We start from the raw sequence: 17,226 nt of genomic DNA, 5'->3' as shown, positions 1-17,226 counted from the left end.
AAAGAGCTTTTCTGAGCACTTTGTGAAACTGGCAAAAGGGATAAGAAACAAATGATGCGGCTGGGTTTTAAGTGTCACAGGTAGTTAGCTGAGCATATTATGAAGGCATGTGGTTTTTTTAAAAAACATTAATTTCATGGGCAAATATAAATAAAATCTCTTAATGTAACCCCTGTGTAGTATTGGGCAGTGGGAAAGTTACTTCAGTCGTAAATACTTTAAGTAGAGAGAATAACCCTGTTTTGATTTCTTCCATCAGAATCATCTTTATGAGTTAGTAATATTGTGATAAAATTGTTGTGCTGAATTCTTTTTGGTTTTCCAAAACCAATCTCTATGCAATCTGTGTGACCCCTATGAAGAGAAGAGTCCGTCATCACTGTAGTTGTTGGGAGAGAGTTGCCAGTGTCTGTTTTCCTTCACTTGGAAGGTATCCTAGCAATTCTTTTGTCATAGAGATAGTCCGTATGATCGATGCTTTGCCTGGTAGATGAATGAGCCCTGTGAAGGTTCTCAGTATTTGATGTTTGAAGCCTTCTGAAGCCATAGCTGAAGTGGTGAATAGTGGTAGTGTGCTTGTTTAGAAAGAGTTGGCTGTAGTTCTAGAGCCGTTTATTTTTGCAAAGCACTCGGATTTTCCTCCGCTAAAACATATTTTGGGGGGAAAAAATCATTCTGTTGTTTTGTAATAACTAGATAGCACCTCCTTCAGCTTGTGATGAACTTGAAGCTCTTCTAATAATTGAATAAAAAGACATACAATGTAAAGTAACTGTTTTAAAGTTACAGATATAAGTTTGCTAGATCAGGATTTTGTTTCCTCTTGGTTTATATTTTTGTGTATGAATGTCTCTGTTCTAAAATGTAAAATGAAGGCTCGTATTTATGTTAATGTAATGAAGCTGCCTGATATCATTCAGTGTGATCTTTTTTATATTCAAGCCCAGAAAGATACTGAACTTTCTTTTATTCCGTAGATGAAACCTGCCTGTATTAAAGCACTGACGCGCATTTTTAGAATTTCTGATCAGGATAATGATGGTACTCTCAATGATGCAGAGCTCAACTTCTTTCAGGTAACTTGTTTCCTTACCTTTTCGCCATGCCTAATAGTTGAACTCTATAATTCTAGAAGAAAAGGTGATAGGTTTTGAAGGAATGGTAGTAAGGTGAATTTTAAGGGAACAAGTTCTAAATATTAAAAAGTTTTAAGTGCAGAATAAAAGAGTGGATCTGTAAAAATAGCAATGGTATTAATTTTATTTGTAACCATTGTTCAAGAGCAAAATTTTAAAAATCTGTTTAAATGTACAAGCCCAAATGCCTGTATTTAAAAATAAAAATAAAAGTAAATAAAAGGTTATACACCTTTATTTCCAGAAAGAAATTGGATTGTCCTTCACTAGCTTATCAGAATGTTTAAGGCTGCATTTCATACAGGACGTGCTGTTTGTCCAGCTTAGTAGCCAGTGGTCCTAACATGCTGCTCTTGTTTGTTTTGTTTTGTCAGAGAATTTGTTTTAATACACCACTGGCACCTCAGGCTTTGGAAGATGTAAAGAATGTAGTCAGGAAAAACCTAAGTGATGGAGTTGCAGATAACGGATTAACATTAAAAGGTGAGCCTTGCTTAACCCTTAAAATATGTGTCTTTGTACAGCTGGTTATCATTCTTACATAGAGAAGCTAGTCTTTTGGAGTATGGTCTCTGTTTTGATTTTTTTTTTTTTTTTTTTTTAGACTACAGTAGTTGGGTGTAGTGGCAACATGATATCAAAGTGATTAAAATGGGGAGTAACCGGGTGAATAAAGCAAGGTCTTTCTTACAACTTGTTACAGAGCTCGGACTCCAAATAAGTATACAATCTCTTTTGAGACAGTCCCCTGGATAAATCTGTATCTTGTCTCTAGGCTCACTGCCTGCAACGCTTGTCAGCAGTGTGTGGAGTCTGTCACATTTTACCGGCTGCATAGTGCACATTTGCTCAGCTTGTGGCAAAAGTGAAAACGTTTGCTTTCTGAGCATCAGTGTAACTGCTTTGCTTGTGGAGCTTACACATATAACAGGACGTGCGAGAAATGTAAGCAGTGGGAATCTTAAGGCATAGCCTTACTAAACAATGAAATTTCAGTCTTCATTAAGCCCTGGAAAGTGCTAAACAGAAATCCTACCCAGTTATTTTGTACAGGAAAACTAAAGGCAGTCTTCCGTGGGACTACTCTCCGGGCTTCTTGCTAAGGCTATCTTAAAACAGCAACTGTTGAAAATATTGTTGTCTGCCTTTTCATGCAGCTAAGTTCTTCTAAAACACTGAAACTGAAAGGAGCAGATACCAACGGAAAACCAAATGGGTTGTTTTAAGGAAACGGTGAAGGACACTTTCACAAATAATATGGTTTCTGAACCTTCAGTCTGTGGAGATAATGGTGTAATGTCACCTAGGGGTTTAAAATCGGAAAGCATATTTCAAGCTTTTTTTGTTTTCAGTCTGATTCTGTTAAAAATACTTGTAGCAGATAAAGCTCTTCAGGGCCTTAAGATTTCATCATTTGGTTTTTAGGTTTTCTTTTTCTACACACACTTTTCATTCAGCGAGGAAGGCATGAAACAACTTGGACTGTTTTGCGTCGGTTTGGATATGACGATGACTTAGAGCTTACACCAGAGTACTTGTTTCCTCCGTATGTATCGTATTTTAGCTGTCTTTAACTTAAATGCTGCTTCCTGCTTTGGCAGGAGGAAAAGGTTATTGTAGTGTGTTTATTTAACACATTGTTACATTAAATATCTCCCTTACTTTATGACCTACCAGCCAAAATCTTCATGTGACTGAAAACTGCAAAGGAAAAACTCCTCTCTTGCGCCAAGTCGTGTTCTGCCATCTCTCAATAAGGAAGATGGCAAAAGAAACTCAATACACAATTGGCACGTGAACCTGAACAGTCGCTTATTCTGTGTGGCAACCAATTAGAAAAGGCTTGTCAGTATTTTCATAGTACTTGAGATCCTTTAAAAATCCTACAATCAAAAAGTTAAGAGATCAATCAGCTCTGAGGCTTCTTTTTAAAAATGTAACTATGTCATTTTCTGATTAAAAAAAAAAAAACAAACAACCCAACCAACCAAACCCCAAAAACACCACACAAAAAACCTCCCAAACAAGCCAACCCCTGATTATTATGTATCTATATATCATCTAATATAAAAACACTGCTTTCTTTGATTTTTCTAAAGATAAATTGTTAAAATTAAATGCAAAGGTCAAATAACAAATGTTGTAATGCAAAGTCTGTATTTTGAGTTTAAATAGTCTATATTTCATAAACACATTTAACACTTCTTGGTTTTGTTTTCAATAAACAGGCTAAAAATTCCTCCAGACTGCACAACAGAATTAAATCATCATGCTTACTTATTTCTTCAAAGTATTTTTGATAAACATGATTTGGTAAGCTTTTAATTTGAGTGTGTGTGTGTGTCCTTAAGAGCCTTAGTTTGTTGGCAATTTTGTTAGCAAAAAGTGTGGGTTTGTCATGAGGTCATTTCATTCAGCAACTGGTTCTGACTCAAGCTCTGCAGTCAAGACTAGCCTGCTCTTTGTATTTCTGTCTACCAGGAGAGTTGGCAGTTATAGTCACACCACCAACTTTTTTTTTAGCTAGCTCATATATTTAATCTTATTTAAAAAGGACAATGATTAAAGAGGAAGGAGCTCAGTTTCTTGAATCTTGCAAGCATACAGCAAGAAAATATCAGTTTAGAGTAAACGTGAGTTAAGTGATTTATGTCTGATATCGTTTGCTTGTTTTCAGGATAGAGATTGTGCTTTGTCTCCTGATGAATTGAAAGATTTGTTCAAAGTCTTCCCTTACATGCCGTGGGGACCTGATGTTAACAACACTGTTTGTACCAATGAAAGGGGGTGGATTACATACCAAGGGTTTCTCTCTCAGTGGACGTAAGTGTGACATGTTACATTTTAGTACTTGAGAACATCGTGTATGTGTTTATAGATTCTTCTTAGAAATCTAGTAGAAAGAATGGAAGTTTAATAGTCGAAAATGGACCCGAGCGGTGAGGTTCTTAAAGCCATCCTGTGGCCTAATCTTCAGCCAGTGGTTATAACCTGTTTAGGATTTGGCCAGTATTTAGTGCTAACCATAAGAAATGTCTCTTTGGACTGTGGAAATCTTCCTGAAACTTGTTGAGGTATTTGTTTCTGTCCTACTCTTTAGAGAAGGTATGAATGTTCAAGAATGAGGTTTGTTTCCTATTGAAAATACAGACAATGAGGAATACATTATTTGCTGAGGGTTGAAAATTCAGTGGAGGTTGACAAGCCTCAGCAAGTACTGCCTTCATGGTGCTTTGCTGGCTATTAAGACTAGTAAAGTTGCCAGGATTTACCTTCAGAGTGTGTTGTCTGTCAGTACAGCACGGTGCCAGGAATACTTCAGTCAGGTCGGTCTGGAGATAGGAGATAAAATCTGTTTGAGTTCTGTAAACAATTGGTGTCACAGATGCTGACTATTCAGAAAGGTCTTTTTGTCCCCTCTGCTAGACTAACGACGTACTTGGATGTACAGCGTTGCCTGGAGTACCTGGGTTATTTAGGCTACTCCATACTTGCAGAACAAGAATCTCAAGCATCAGCAATTACAGGTAATTACAAAAAAAAATATAAAACTTAGGGATTTAAATTTAGAAATCTGCTCAAGAGTAAAAGGTTTAAGCAAACAATTTGTGGTTTTGCACTTATTTTTTACTTTGTGCTCTGTTCAAATCTTTCATTTTAATATTTTTGATTGTTTTGTGTGTATTTTAATGTAAGCTGACAATTATTTCATGTTTTCACATGCATGTACATCTCATGAAAAATACTTTTTTTTTTTCCCCAAAGTAACAAGAAATAAAAAGATAGATCTCCAGAAAAAACAGACTCAGAGAAATGTTTTCCAATGCAATGTTGTTGGAATGAAAGGCTGTGGGAAAAGTGGAGTTCTTCAGGCTCTTCTTGGGAGAAATCTAATGGTAAGAAAGCTTTTGCTTATATTCTCTATATATGCTTTTGAGTTAAGGTTAAACAGCAAAACCAATTGATCTTAGAGCTTTGCTGATCATTACTGTGGAGAATTCCTTGAGGAAATATAGACTTATTGAGAGGGGGGAGGGGTTTGGGGGTTTTTTTGGTATCAAATAGACAAATGGCTGTTGCATGCAGTAACTACTTGTACATCATGGATTACAGCCATGCATTTCTTTGCAAAATAAACCACGGCTTACTGTCATTTTCATCCACTAATAAATGGAGTAAAACAGCTCTTCAAATCTAACTTCAAGAGGCAAGTTGCTGTGATCTAACGTGAAATTCTGCATTTTCAGAGACAAAGGCAAATACGTGCTGAACACAAGTCTTACTATGCCATTAATACAGTCTATGTATACGGACAGGAAAAATACTTGCTGGTAAGGTTGCCTCTTATTGTTTGCATGTCACTGGTTAATCTTAAAATCCAGTGAGCGTTCTGCAAACAAATTCCTGTTTTAACTGTCTCTTCTTCAGGAATGTGGATCCCCCCACTGCTTTTCCAGCTCGAATAGCTTCTGGTTTTACGTGTTGCTAATACTTTGAACTGAACCTGTTCAGGGCTTGTTATTTTTGAAACCTTGACCTTAATTGTACAGAACCCAGTCCAGTATGTTTATGCTGCAGGGCATCAAATTAAAACGTGATAAATTATCAGCAAACAATATAACTACTCACTAAAGAAGGATCTGTCACATAGGGTGATTAGGATGGCTAAAGTTACTCTTCACTGGGTCAAATACTTCCTTTAAAGCTCATTCTACTCCAGTTTTCCTTTTCGATAATATGGTATCTTTCTTTGTTTTCCAAGATCTAGTCCTCTGCTCTGTGGTTTTGCTCTGTAGGGTGAACACCAGTTTCTGTGAGAATGTAGGATTTTGTGTTAAAATAATTGTAACTTTTTGTGCCGAGGTTGTGACTGCCTGCAGATGTGATGTTAACAGCTCACATACGCTGGCTGTATGGTAAATTCCTACTGTGGGGTTGTTTTTTTTTTTTCATTAATTCTTTCTGTGGTCAGTCTGTTAGTTCTAAGGATACTTGAAAATGAGCCATAAAAATTATGAGAAAAATTAAAGTGACAAAACTCCTTTAACTGCATAATGACAAAGCTTTTCTCCCTCTTCAACCGTCTATTTTTCCAGCTACATGATGTCAGTGACTCTGAATTTTTAACTGACGCTGAAACCGTATGTGATGCTGTCTGCCTGGTGTATGATGTCAGTAACCCCAAGTCCTTTGAGTACTGTGCCCGGATTTTTAAGGTTTGTACAGTTTCTATATACAAACCTTGACATTTATGTATCTTTTCACTGACAAAGTATTTAGTGTCAGTTACTGGTCCTATACACGAGTTCTTTTATGAGCACTGGTTATATATGGCTGATGCCATAGAAATGCAGCTTTGTTATTTCTACAAAGCTAACGTCTACTTCTCTGTATAAAATGCTCTGCTTCTAGAAATGCCCGACTTGAGTGCAATGAATATTTCTTAATGGTGCTGCAAACAGTTTAACAGGGTCTGTTCCAGACTGGATGTATCATTCACTGTTTCTTTCACTTTTCTTCTTTAAATTTGCAGCAGCACTTCGTGGACAGCAGAATACCGTGCTTAGTTGTAGCTGCGAAGTCTGACTTGCATGAAGTTAGACAGGAATATAGTATTTCGCCTGCTGAATTCTGCAAAAAACACAAAATGCCTCCACCTCAAGCCTTTACTTGTAATACAGTAGATGTGCCGAGTAAGGATATCTTTGTTAAACTGACAACTATGGCGATGTATCCGTAAGTACTCGAGCCGTTCTGTTTTTCCCATTGCATGGGTCACGCACAATTCCACTGCATGTCATTGTTAGCCACGAGGATGGAGCTGCCTCACTGAGGTTTAGCAACAGAGAGACATGAGTGACTTGAGTAGAATCATCAAATAATTTCAAATTGAGAAAGTTGGTGTGTATCCAACACAGAAATCAGTGTCAGCTGTTGTTGCTAGGGTGTTCTTTGAAGAATACACTATTTCATCCAGCTCCTGTTGCAAATTCCAATGAATATGTAGGGTTTTGTTCTGTCCTTATTTGGATGCAAAATTCAGTATGTCAACATTCATATCTTGGTATTTTTGAAACACTTGTAAGTAAGTTGTACTGCAGTCGTTGTAAACCGCTCAACCGGACAGTTGATTACAAGTGATGACACTCTTCAGTCAACAACAGTTTCCCCAGTGCACTGCTTGAAGCTTTTTTATTTTCAGGGTGTTTACTACCATGTGCTTCAGATCATTAGTCGTTTTTAAAAGTATTTCTGTATAAAAACCTTTTGTGCTTCAGATAAGAGATACTTAAGCTCACATTCTTCTTCACTACCCATCTCACTGTTGCTAAACTCACTTTGCATCTCTTTTTTGGAGGGTGGAGCTTTTAATATGGTGTTGAACTACATAAATATCACAGCAGATGGAGTCTAGTATGACAGCTGACATTTGCTTTAAATCAAATAGCACTAATGTCACTTTCACCCAAAATAATAGCGTTTTTTTTTAAATATTTGAAATTGAATGTATTGAGTTAGATTTATAAAGCTTTTGTTTTGTTTTTATTCTCCTGTATTTATTCTGTAGCTCTGAATAGTGGGAAACCACTAAAGTGTAGCACTGACCCAGTGTCTTGTCATATCAATTCCTGCTTCTCCCTTAGTTTTCCAGCATGTGTGTTTGTTAGGGTGGGGAATGTAAAGGTAACTGTCACTTCAAAGTGTGCATTCAAAGCAGTAGAAAATGTGGCTTACTTTCCTTTTGAAAAAGGGGTGTTACCTATTGCTGTGCAGACAAACTCAGAGGCATTTAGATGCTTTCCTTACAAACCTGAATAAATTCAGCAACCATTTTCAGTCATGTTTGTGCTTTGCTATTGAGATCTGTGTATGGTGGTAATGCCAAAATGTTCAAGACGTGGAACACCTGATCTTAAAACTCTGCACAGCCGTAGTTGTACCCTTGCTTCCCAGTATATTTTTTTTTTTCTCCACTCCTTACTCATTCAAATGTACCTTTTATTCCTAAATCCCTCTTGGTTGTGGCGCAGTCCTAATGTGCACCTGATTTTATGAGCAAGATTTCAACTCCTGTCCTTCTGTGTGTTTTCGCAGCCATGCCCGGTTACGCTGTATGTGCGCCTGCAACAGGTGTACATTTTGCATCTGTCAGAACTTCCTCAACTCAGACTTGCTGCAATCTGTAAAGAACAAACTCTTCACTGCAGTTCTTAACAGGTCCTTAACTTTATTTACTAGGTACCAGGTGTGCTTTTAAAATAAAGGTTTTTTTAAAAAGCAATTGGTAACCATATATACTGCAGACTTTTCACTCGGTATCCACTAAAGAGGCCGATACTTTAATAATTGCCATAGAATTGTCAAGCTTTGTTTAACTTGAAGGTACTTTCGATCTTCTGAGCTAGTCCAGTGATATCTTTGAAACATTACTGGTTTGGTAGTTGATTCAGGCACTTAGAGACTGCAGAAATACTGTGGAGAAGTCAGGACTGTGTTTTTAGGGAACTAGTAATGGACAATAAGTAGTGTCTGTAAATCTGTGTAATGTGTCTCACTGGAGACATTATAGTTTTGTTTAGTATCGGTAAGAGGTACTGCCTCTTACATAGCAGTTACACGAACATTTTCATGAAGGCACAGCTTGACTATAGCAGCATCATATCGCATATTACGTGTTTATATTTGCTAGTCATTTGATATTTGGGAGTTCACAGAATTTCTGCGTGTGTGTGTTATGCTTGGTTTGCTCAAAGAGTGGGTAGTTTGTGTTTAAAAAAAAAAAATCCAGCGCTTTTAACATCCAGTTCACCTCTGAATAAAATGCAACATGTAGGAAGTGTTAAACAGTTAAACATTTGCAGAGACTTTGGCAAAAACAATTGGTAAAGAGAGAGAACTGGTTTTCGGTGTTGAAAACAGTGCTGTACCTCATGTTGTGTGTACTAAACTAACACGCAGTTTACTAATGCCTCAGCACTTGCCATCTCACCCCAGCAACTGGGAGTTCAAACCGAACAATTTTTGTAATGTAGTGGTTCCATCCTTTACGGCCTTCTCAGAGGCGTGCATGAGAAATGGGATTCTTGGGAGGCAACTATGATAAATGTGTTTATTTGAAGGCCATGGTTAGAATATCCTGACATGCTGGTGGTCCATGTATGTTAGAACTCTTTACTGTTTTCAGATGTAGCTGCTCCAAGTAAGAGTGGCTGCCTCCTTTTAAATGCAAGGCACACACATAGGAGGCCTAGTGACACTCACCTCCAGTACTGAGCATCTTTGTGAAACACCATGTTAATCCAAGGTGGAAGTGTTAACCACAGAGTGAGAGGTCAGAGAAGGGTGAAAACTCATTAGCTTAGGAAAAGACTGTGAATATGAGTGAGATTGTTCATGCTGCATCTCTTCTACAGCAGTAGTATCCCTCAGACAAAACCCCCTTGAAACAGCAATCTCTTTGTGTATGGTTGCTCTAAACCTTGACTCAGCAGTCACCTCTAGAAAATCCCAACTCTTCATTGCTGAGGCTGAGATCACCTCTATAATGCATCCTCATTTTTTGGAATGGTTTTGAGCTGCTGTGGCTTGTTTCTCTCTTGTATGGGCCTGTGGCTTTTTTAAGTTCTGCATTAGACATCACACTTCGTTCCTTTGAAATATGTCAAGGACTTGAGGTATTGAAACAGTTTTATGAGAAGTCTTGGGACGTCGTCATTCCCCACCTTGTCACCAGATAGTGCAGAATAAGCACAGGAGTCTACTACTGCCTAAACAAGTCTAACAGTTTTATGAGAAGTCTTGGGACGTCGTCATTCCCCACCTTGTCACCAGATAGTGCAGAATAAGCACAGGAGTCTACTACTGCCTAAACAAGTCTGTAATCCAAGGAAAGGAGAATTCCTCGTAGACTTTTCCCCTGACCCTACAGAAAGGAAGAATCATTTTCTGCAATCTCTTTGTCTGTAGACACTCAGTAGGGTTTTGTTGCAGGTTCCCAGCGTGCTCACGTCATCTCCCCAGCTCTCTTCCTAGTTAGCTCCGCACAGGTGTTTCCTTACAGAACACACTGCTGCAGGTTATTCACCGCCCAGTACCTGGCTGCTCTGTAACTGCGACAACAGTGGAGCTGAGATCCCTGGAAAGCAGAGGGAATAGCTCCTGATTGTAGACTGAGGAGGGTAGGGATGGTTTCTTGTTTGAAAATGTTAGCTCCTTAGATGTATTTTTAATACATCTAGTTATCTAGCAAAATCTAGATAACTGACGGGTGAAGGAGCCTTCTCTAGAGGACTTATTCTCCTGATCCCTTCCTGTTCTGAAGCTTTAGACAGTGCAAGCAGATAAGCTGAAATTTTTCAGATTGGACCTTTCCTGTGTTATTTGTTGCTAAGTCATGCTTGAACGCTGTTACCAAGCAAGGTGTAATATCCCTTTTGAATAGTCCCACCTTAGGAATTCAAGGAAGAACATTGCCTCTATGCAACTGAAAAACCTACTCATGCCCACCTTCAGTTCCGCTCGTACGGACAAACCTCAGGGCTCCCGGGGGTTTGTAGGCTCTCAGAAGAGCAAGCTCAGCAAGCCTGGAAGTTCGGATTGGAGGCGATTAGTGTGCAGGGATGGGATTGTTGGTTTGAACTACCCAGGAACACGCTTCATTGTCTCTTTGTGGAAGAAGGCACTGCATTCAAAGCGTTTCACCGAGCACGTGTGAGACTTGTTACTATCCTGTAGTATTTTTATATTTTCAATTTATTCTTTCCTTTAGGTGTTCATTTGTATTTGTCTGGCTGGCCCTTAATCTCTTTTTACTACATTGTTTTACCTCTTTTTAAAAACAAGGTTTCTGTTTATGTCATTCTAAACTTTTCTTTAACTGCAAGCTTGGAGTTTCGGCTTTTTTTTTTTAAAGCTCCAGAGTATCAATTTTGCATGTGTTTTTCTGCTTTCTTGGTTTTAAATCATTCACTTGTTGCTTTTTGCTTGTACGGTAGTGGCATTTTTCTGTCAGCTAAGTTCATTTCAAAATAAAAGAATTCTAATGCATGAGAGTTGTATTGTTTACTGAGGGAGACTTCTCAGCATGTTTCTTCCTCCTTCTAAAGTTTTTCAACATTGTGGAACAGAAGTGAAGTTCTGCTTGCATGTAAAACATAGTTGTTTCAGGAGTTACTTGTAAGATTTTTTTTTCTCCTATGAAAACCTTCCGTCTGTGAAATTAAAGTTAAGTCAGTTGTTTCATTTTGTTACAATAATGGGAAAGCTTTAATAACTCAGGACTGATTTTTCACTATGTGCAGTGTATGCAGATTATTTTTCAGAACCTTAGTATATTGCCATTAAACCTAATAGCGGAAATCTACCCCTGTACTTGAGTGTCCTCCAAAACAGGACAGTGTAACATTTTACTTACCCATTTTCCTCCCCCTCTAAACTGTTGAATGCCCCATACTGAGTAGAAGTTTGCTGCACCCCCTGATTTCTTTACAAATAGAATACATTGGATTGGCATTTGACATTCTTTTTAGGTTTTATAGATAATAAGATGCACTTGGAGCTTCTCACATTTTAGAGGAGTAATGCATGGGTGAAAATTCTAACTCTGTAGTTAGTGTGCATCCTAGGAAAACATGTGCCTGAAGGGAAGCTGCAGCAGCTTGTGCATGTTACATGATATTTTTGGAATTCAGTTGCTTTTATTTTATTGTTAGAACCTATTGTCTGTCAGAGCAGGCTGCTGCTCCTTGCTGGCTGCATCAACTTGCTTATAATGTGGTGTGAGCAGCCATGTGACTCGCCCGTTGGCCTCACCACCGTGCTTTTAAAATGCTTTTGTAGTTACTACAGGAATGGTTTTGAACTTTTATAGTTAAGGTTAAAACCTTCCCAGACTTGGGATTCTTCTGCTGCTGACATGGGAAGTGTCGGTATTGGCCCCAACTCAGCCGCTTTCTGTGTGTGACCGTGCCGGCATGCTCAGTTAACCTCTTGACGAGCGCATGTTGCAAACTTCTTGTGAGTTGTTAAAGCCTTTTAAAAGTCTGTGCAGATTTCAAAGCTCTTACTCAACAAGTGACAAATTACATCACTCACTAATAAGGGTAGGTTGAATAAAAATCTTTTTTTCCAAAATATGCATTAAAATGTAAATTTTATGCCAAAGGCAAAATTTCTAAACTTTCTTATGTGTGTGGAACTAATTGTATGATTAAATACACACACCAATCTATTTGGGAAGTTTGAAAACTAGTTGTTACTGCTAATGAGCAAGAGTTTCAAATGCAGCTTCATTTATGGTGTCCTAACTGCTACTCTGTGTGTATGTGCACACCCATACCCGTGTTTTACCCTTGGAGAGGATGATTTTTCTCATTCAGACTTACTCTCTTACTAGCAAGGCTGTAATAGTTTCTACCACTGATGAAAATTAGATTGATAAATGCAGCTACAGTGAAATAAAATTGAACATAATTTATTGAAGAAGTAGAATTTTTCAGTATGTATTGAGAGAAGTTTTTCTGCATTATAGCCACTTTCATGTCAAAAGAGCCTGTGCTGGAAGCAAACATTGATCTTCTTTCATTATTTCAGCCAGTTTTTTTTTCTTCTTTAATGGCAGCTAAACAGTGTTAGGGATCAAAGTTGCAAAAATGGAGTTTATGACAGGATAAGGAACTTTTAAGGAAGAAAAATTGGATTTTTTTCAAAGGTGTAAAGCAGTTAGACATCCATGCATACTGAAGTAAGTATTTTAGACTTTGGAATTTTGGGCTGAGGTGTTCAGAGGACCCTAATAATTTCTTACTGAAGTCAGTAAATTTTCTTGAGGTTATAAGACAAACCCCTGCTTTGGTTTAGTCCTTTCTTTGAATGAGAGAGTCTCTTATTCTTAGGCTTAGAAAAGGGATCAGAGTCAATTTATTCTCCCTTTAGACATGAAAACCGGATTTTATCATGACTGAGAAAATGTTAATTGCTTTTGAAAGGATGAAGCATGCTCAGCAAGTTTCTTGCAAGCCATTAAATATGGACATGTGCCAAAGTCAAAACAAGGCAAATTATAGATAGGAATCAGAAAATCTAGGTGTGAGAGATGGGGCTTTATGAGGCAATGCAAAAGCATTCATTTGCAATTTAAACAGCGATTTGCCCATTTAAAGGGGTGGTTTTTAAGTTATTACAAATAACTGGGCAATTGAATTAACCAAATTAAACTTGAGAGTTGTTACATAAATACCTATCACATAATCTGTTAAAATCATGTTACGTGCAGGTGATTTGTTTTACATACACAGATAAGTTTTATAATTTACAGATGTGAAGATGAGGGGTTTTTACTAAAAAAAACCAGCCACATGGAATGATAAAATACAGTTTTTAATTGAATAATCCACATCAGGGGGATCTTGTCAGTTTTAGGGCTGATGTGTCAGAGTCGTTGCAGTGTGTTCAGCACAGGTACTCTGGCTCGTGCATGAGGTGCAGGAGTACTGCAGGATCCTGTGGACACCTGCAAGTTGAGGCTTGGGTGATGGAGTGAGAAGAGATTCTGTTTCGTAATCAGTTTTCATTGTCGTTAAAGCAATGACATGTACCTGCGTAAAAATCATGTCTTTTACTTAGCTCATCAAAAGTACAAACTCCATGTAGTTCTGTTTTCCCCAGGCGCTAAGTTTTTAACAACTGCACAAGTCAGGGGCTAGATGGCTAATAATGATAAATTCTCTGGGCTTTGTTATTTGAGACACTTGCTGTTGTTGAGCTGTGGTGTGAACTGCGAACTGTGCATGTGTGTGAAAAGGTTAAGACCCTACCTAGATGAGTTGGGGGCCATGCTGTTAGCAGACGAGGAGAGCAGTATTATGCAGCAGGTGCACGCCGTCAACTCCGTAGAAAATTCCATCTTCATGGAGTCATCTCTTGGTCCACGTGTACATGAAGACAGGTAACAACAGCCAAACTAAGGTGACCTTGCCATTGCCTTTTCCCTTTCTCCCCCTCAGCAAGCCACTTGACATCTAGTTTGCAGAGAGTTTGTCCGAACTAGCTGTAGAAGAACTAATGCTTGCAGGAATTCATGAATTTGATCTGTTCCATAACCCAGCAAGATGTTCTTAACTAAGATCAGGAAATTTTTGAGACCAGCTGTGTTTCGCTGATTGTGCCCCGTGTTATTCTTCAGCATGTGGTGTGATATACACGGATTAGCTATATGGCCCCACGTCTACTAAAGCATAACCTAAACTGGTTTTGTGTATTTTAACAGCAAGTAACAATTCCTGCTTTATTAAAGAGCTTGTGTGCTGTAGCTCTGCCATTCACACTCTGTGAAGTCTCTTGTGCACCGCGTATGCTTAGGATCTCTGAACGCTCCTTGTTCTCCATACTCTGCAGCTTTCACCGAGTAACCCGTGATGACTAATACGGGCTAAAATACGTGTAGGCCAGTGAAGTTCTGTTGTAAGCTCTATCTTACACAAAGCAAACAAAAAAACCCTTTACTCTTGTGTAGGAACTTTTTGTGCTTTGAATTATGGCATTTATAACTTGTTTGAAACAGTAGCTCCTGCTTTATGGTAAGCTGTCATACTTGAGACTACTTTTGAGGACAGCCAGTGGTGTTTAACCGAGCATGCTCACAGACTTCTTGCAATATCTGGGAGAGTTGGGTCATTGGCTGTCTCTACTGTCATGCGAGATGTGGCTTTTTCTGTCATACGGTCACTTCATCCTGTTGTTACATCTTGTCTTTTTCTGTTGATGCCATTGCCACCGCTTGTTTCACTAGCACCTTCTCTTAGCTTTCAGCTTGGTATTGGATGACTGTTTCTATTGTGACTGTACTGGGAAGAAAGGGGTGTACAAATGGTCCTGATTCTAGCTTTTGGAAAGGTATTACTTGCTACTTGTCAGTAAACAAGAAATCTAAGTAGATGCTCAACAGGACTGGAAAGCTTTTCATGGAAAAGCAGAAATACAGAAACTCAGCATTTAAAAAAAGGATTTTGCTGGACAGAGTTGTTCTCATTATGGGTTATTAATTATTTGCTGGCTATTTTTGTTTTCCTTCCCTGAATGCTTGCTGGTGCTCGCAAAGAAGACACGCTGCCCTCCCCACATTCATGACTAATGATCTGCTCCTGCATTTCTCTTCAGCTGTGTGAACTCTGACTTTAGTGAGATCTACTGATGAGACCAGGGCTGCAGATCAAACCGTAAACCTTTGAGAAAAGTCAAATGACTGTCTGAAGTACTCGTGAGGCTGAACTGTGAGCTGCTTGCCTGTGACAAGTGTAGTGATGAATTTCCAAAAGCAGAGTAGTTTAGCACATGTTGTCTGATATTTCTGTCATGGAATTAACCCGGTTTTGTATGTGTGTTAAATTTTAGGCATGTGACACAAGCGGACCTTAAGAGTTCTACATTTTGGCTCCGAGCAAGTTTTGGTGCTACTGTCTTTGCATTTCTGGGTTTTGCAATGTACAAAGCATTGTTAAAGCAGCGATGATCTGAGAAGAGACACATCTGGCCCTACCAAATAAAAAAACCCCCACTTTTATGTACATTCTGAATGCTTTAAATTCTGCTAGAAATATTTATATATGCAGAGTTACTTTATTAATATTTGTAATTCATGCATAAGAATATTTTAAATTATAGCTCTAACTACAGTATTGCATAATGCGTGGAAAAAAGAATTGCGTCTTAACAGCCAGCTAAAATGGCTTAACTTGTGAGGCCAAAAGGGAATTTGTTGTAAATAACCTGTACATATTAAAGCAGTAAGACATGGCTTCCCAGAATGTCATTCAGAATACTGTTCTTCGGTGTTTCACCGCGGTGACTTACTGGTGTATAGTTGAAATTAATTTTCGGTAGAGTAGGTTCAACTCAAGGATAACACTTCCTCAAGGATTGCTTATTTATTCCACATTCATCTGAAGTGACTTCATCTTTTTGTTCTATAAGCTATACCAGGCAGAATTTGTGATTTTTCATTCTTATCTATTATTTTTTAACTGATGAACAAATTTCCCCACTGTGTATTTCAAGAAAATGTCACCGTTGCTGTCCTGGTCTATGATTTTGTATGTTACATGACCAGTGACATATTTAGCAGTTGGATTTTTCTTTTGAAAGGAAAAACATAGTTTTGAACCTGCCACATCAACTCCACGTGCTGTAATTCACCGTTTTCATTTTCTGCTATGTTGTTTTATAACCTTATGAATCAGATGAGCAAATTTGTATATTATAAATGTTTATAATTCAAAAAGTGTTGCTGTTTAATTTCTCACATCATGTCAGTCATACCTGTTGAAAGCTGTGTGCAAGATAAAACTCAAATAGTACACAGTGCCTATTCTACTGTAGTATGTTAGTTGCATGGATCACGGTGCATTCTGTAACTGGCTGGAATTACCTATAGACACAGCTTTTTTAACGATCAGTAGAAATCGAACATTAATTCCTCATGACAAACCTATTTTTCCATTGCTGGCCTTTTCAAGTATTTCAATAAAATAACTGTGTACTGTGTTCATGGATTTTTTTATCTTTTTAAAAACTTTTTCATTCCCCTGCCCTGAAAGGTGTCCTTATAAAACCTGGTCCTTCAGCCGAGAGAAAACTGTCAGTGCCTTCAGCCTGGGAGCTTTAATCTCTTGGCTCTGGGGTTTCTGTGGTTTATCCTAAGACCGGGAGAAGAAAGTGCACAGTTCAGGGGTTGTTTGAGGAAGGTAATGCCTGTCCCCTACTCTGACCTTGCAGAGAAGCTGAACAGGAAAGCTGATGACCAACAGCTCGGAAAGCTCCCAATCTGTAACCTCACCTTCCTCTTCAGATCGGCACGAAGGACACAGCGCAGCATCGATCTTCTGTGTGTTATTTATGCTCCCTGTGAATCTCTCTGTATTGAGCCCTCGCTCTCCTGTCCTGCGGAGGAGGCCGATCGACCTGGAGCGGTTGGGACGCGGTGCCTCGGTGGCTGCGGGTGCCGGCTGTGCCGAAGGGATCCGGGCGCTGGTGGAGCTGTTGGGTTTCTGGGGAGGGCTGGGAGCTGCCGCCCCGCTCGGAACGTGTGTTCGTC

General features: G+C 38.7%; 1 protein-coding gene across 3 annotated transcripts in view; it reads left to right on the top strand.

The window, feature by feature from the left end:
• RHOT1 (ras homolog family member T1) overlaps positions 1 to 16,676 on the top strand; it is a 24,049-nt gene extending 7,373 nt beyond the window's left edge. The window contains exons 8-20 of one of the 3 annotated variants that reach the window (XM_010134591.1): positions 978 to 1,076; positions 1,511 to 1,619; positions 2,562 to 2,682; positions 3,365 to 3,449; positions 3,814 to 3,959; positions 4,563 to 4,663; positions 4,902 to 5,032; positions 5,384 to 5,467; positions 6,233 to 6,352; positions 6,670 to 6,872; positions 8,232 to 8,354; positions 13,939 to 14,082; positions 15,528 to 15,645. In XM_010134591.1, the coding sequence (XP_010132893.1) occupies positions 978 to 1,076; positions 1,511 to 1,619; positions 2,562 to 2,682; positions 3,365 to 3,449; positions 3,814 to 3,959; positions 4,563 to 4,663; positions 4,902 to 5,032; positions 5,384 to 5,467; positions 6,233 to 6,352; positions 6,670 to 6,872; positions 8,232 to 8,354; positions 13,939 to 14,082; positions 15,528 to 15,645 (1,584 nt within the window). Of the gene's footprint in view, positions 1 to 977; positions 1,077 to 1,510; positions 1,620 to 2,561; positions 2,683 to 3,364; positions 3,450 to 3,813; positions 3,960 to 4,562; positions 4,664 to 4,901; positions 5,033 to 5,383; positions 5,468 to 6,232; positions 6,353 to 6,669; positions 6,873 to 8,231; positions 8,355 to 13,938; positions 14,083 to 15,527 lie in introns of all 3 variants that reach the window. The other 2 variants (XM_010134607.1, XM_010134599.1) reach the window with 2 other exon arrangements.
• Positions 16,677 to 17,226: the final 550 nt, after the last annotated feature.

Source organism: Buceros rhinoceros, unplaced genomic scaffold, assembly GCF_000710305.1.
Source record: "Buceros rhinoceros silvestris isolate BGI_N320 unplaced genomic scaffold, ASM71030v1 scaffold30940, whole genome shotgun sequence".
Lineage (NCBI taxonomy): Eukaryota > Metazoa > Chordata > Aves > Bucerotiformes > Bucerotidae > Buceros > Buceros rhinoceros.
The sequence above is the reverse complement of the archived record's forward strand: the minus strand, read 5'-3'. Positions and strand labels throughout refer to the sequence as shown.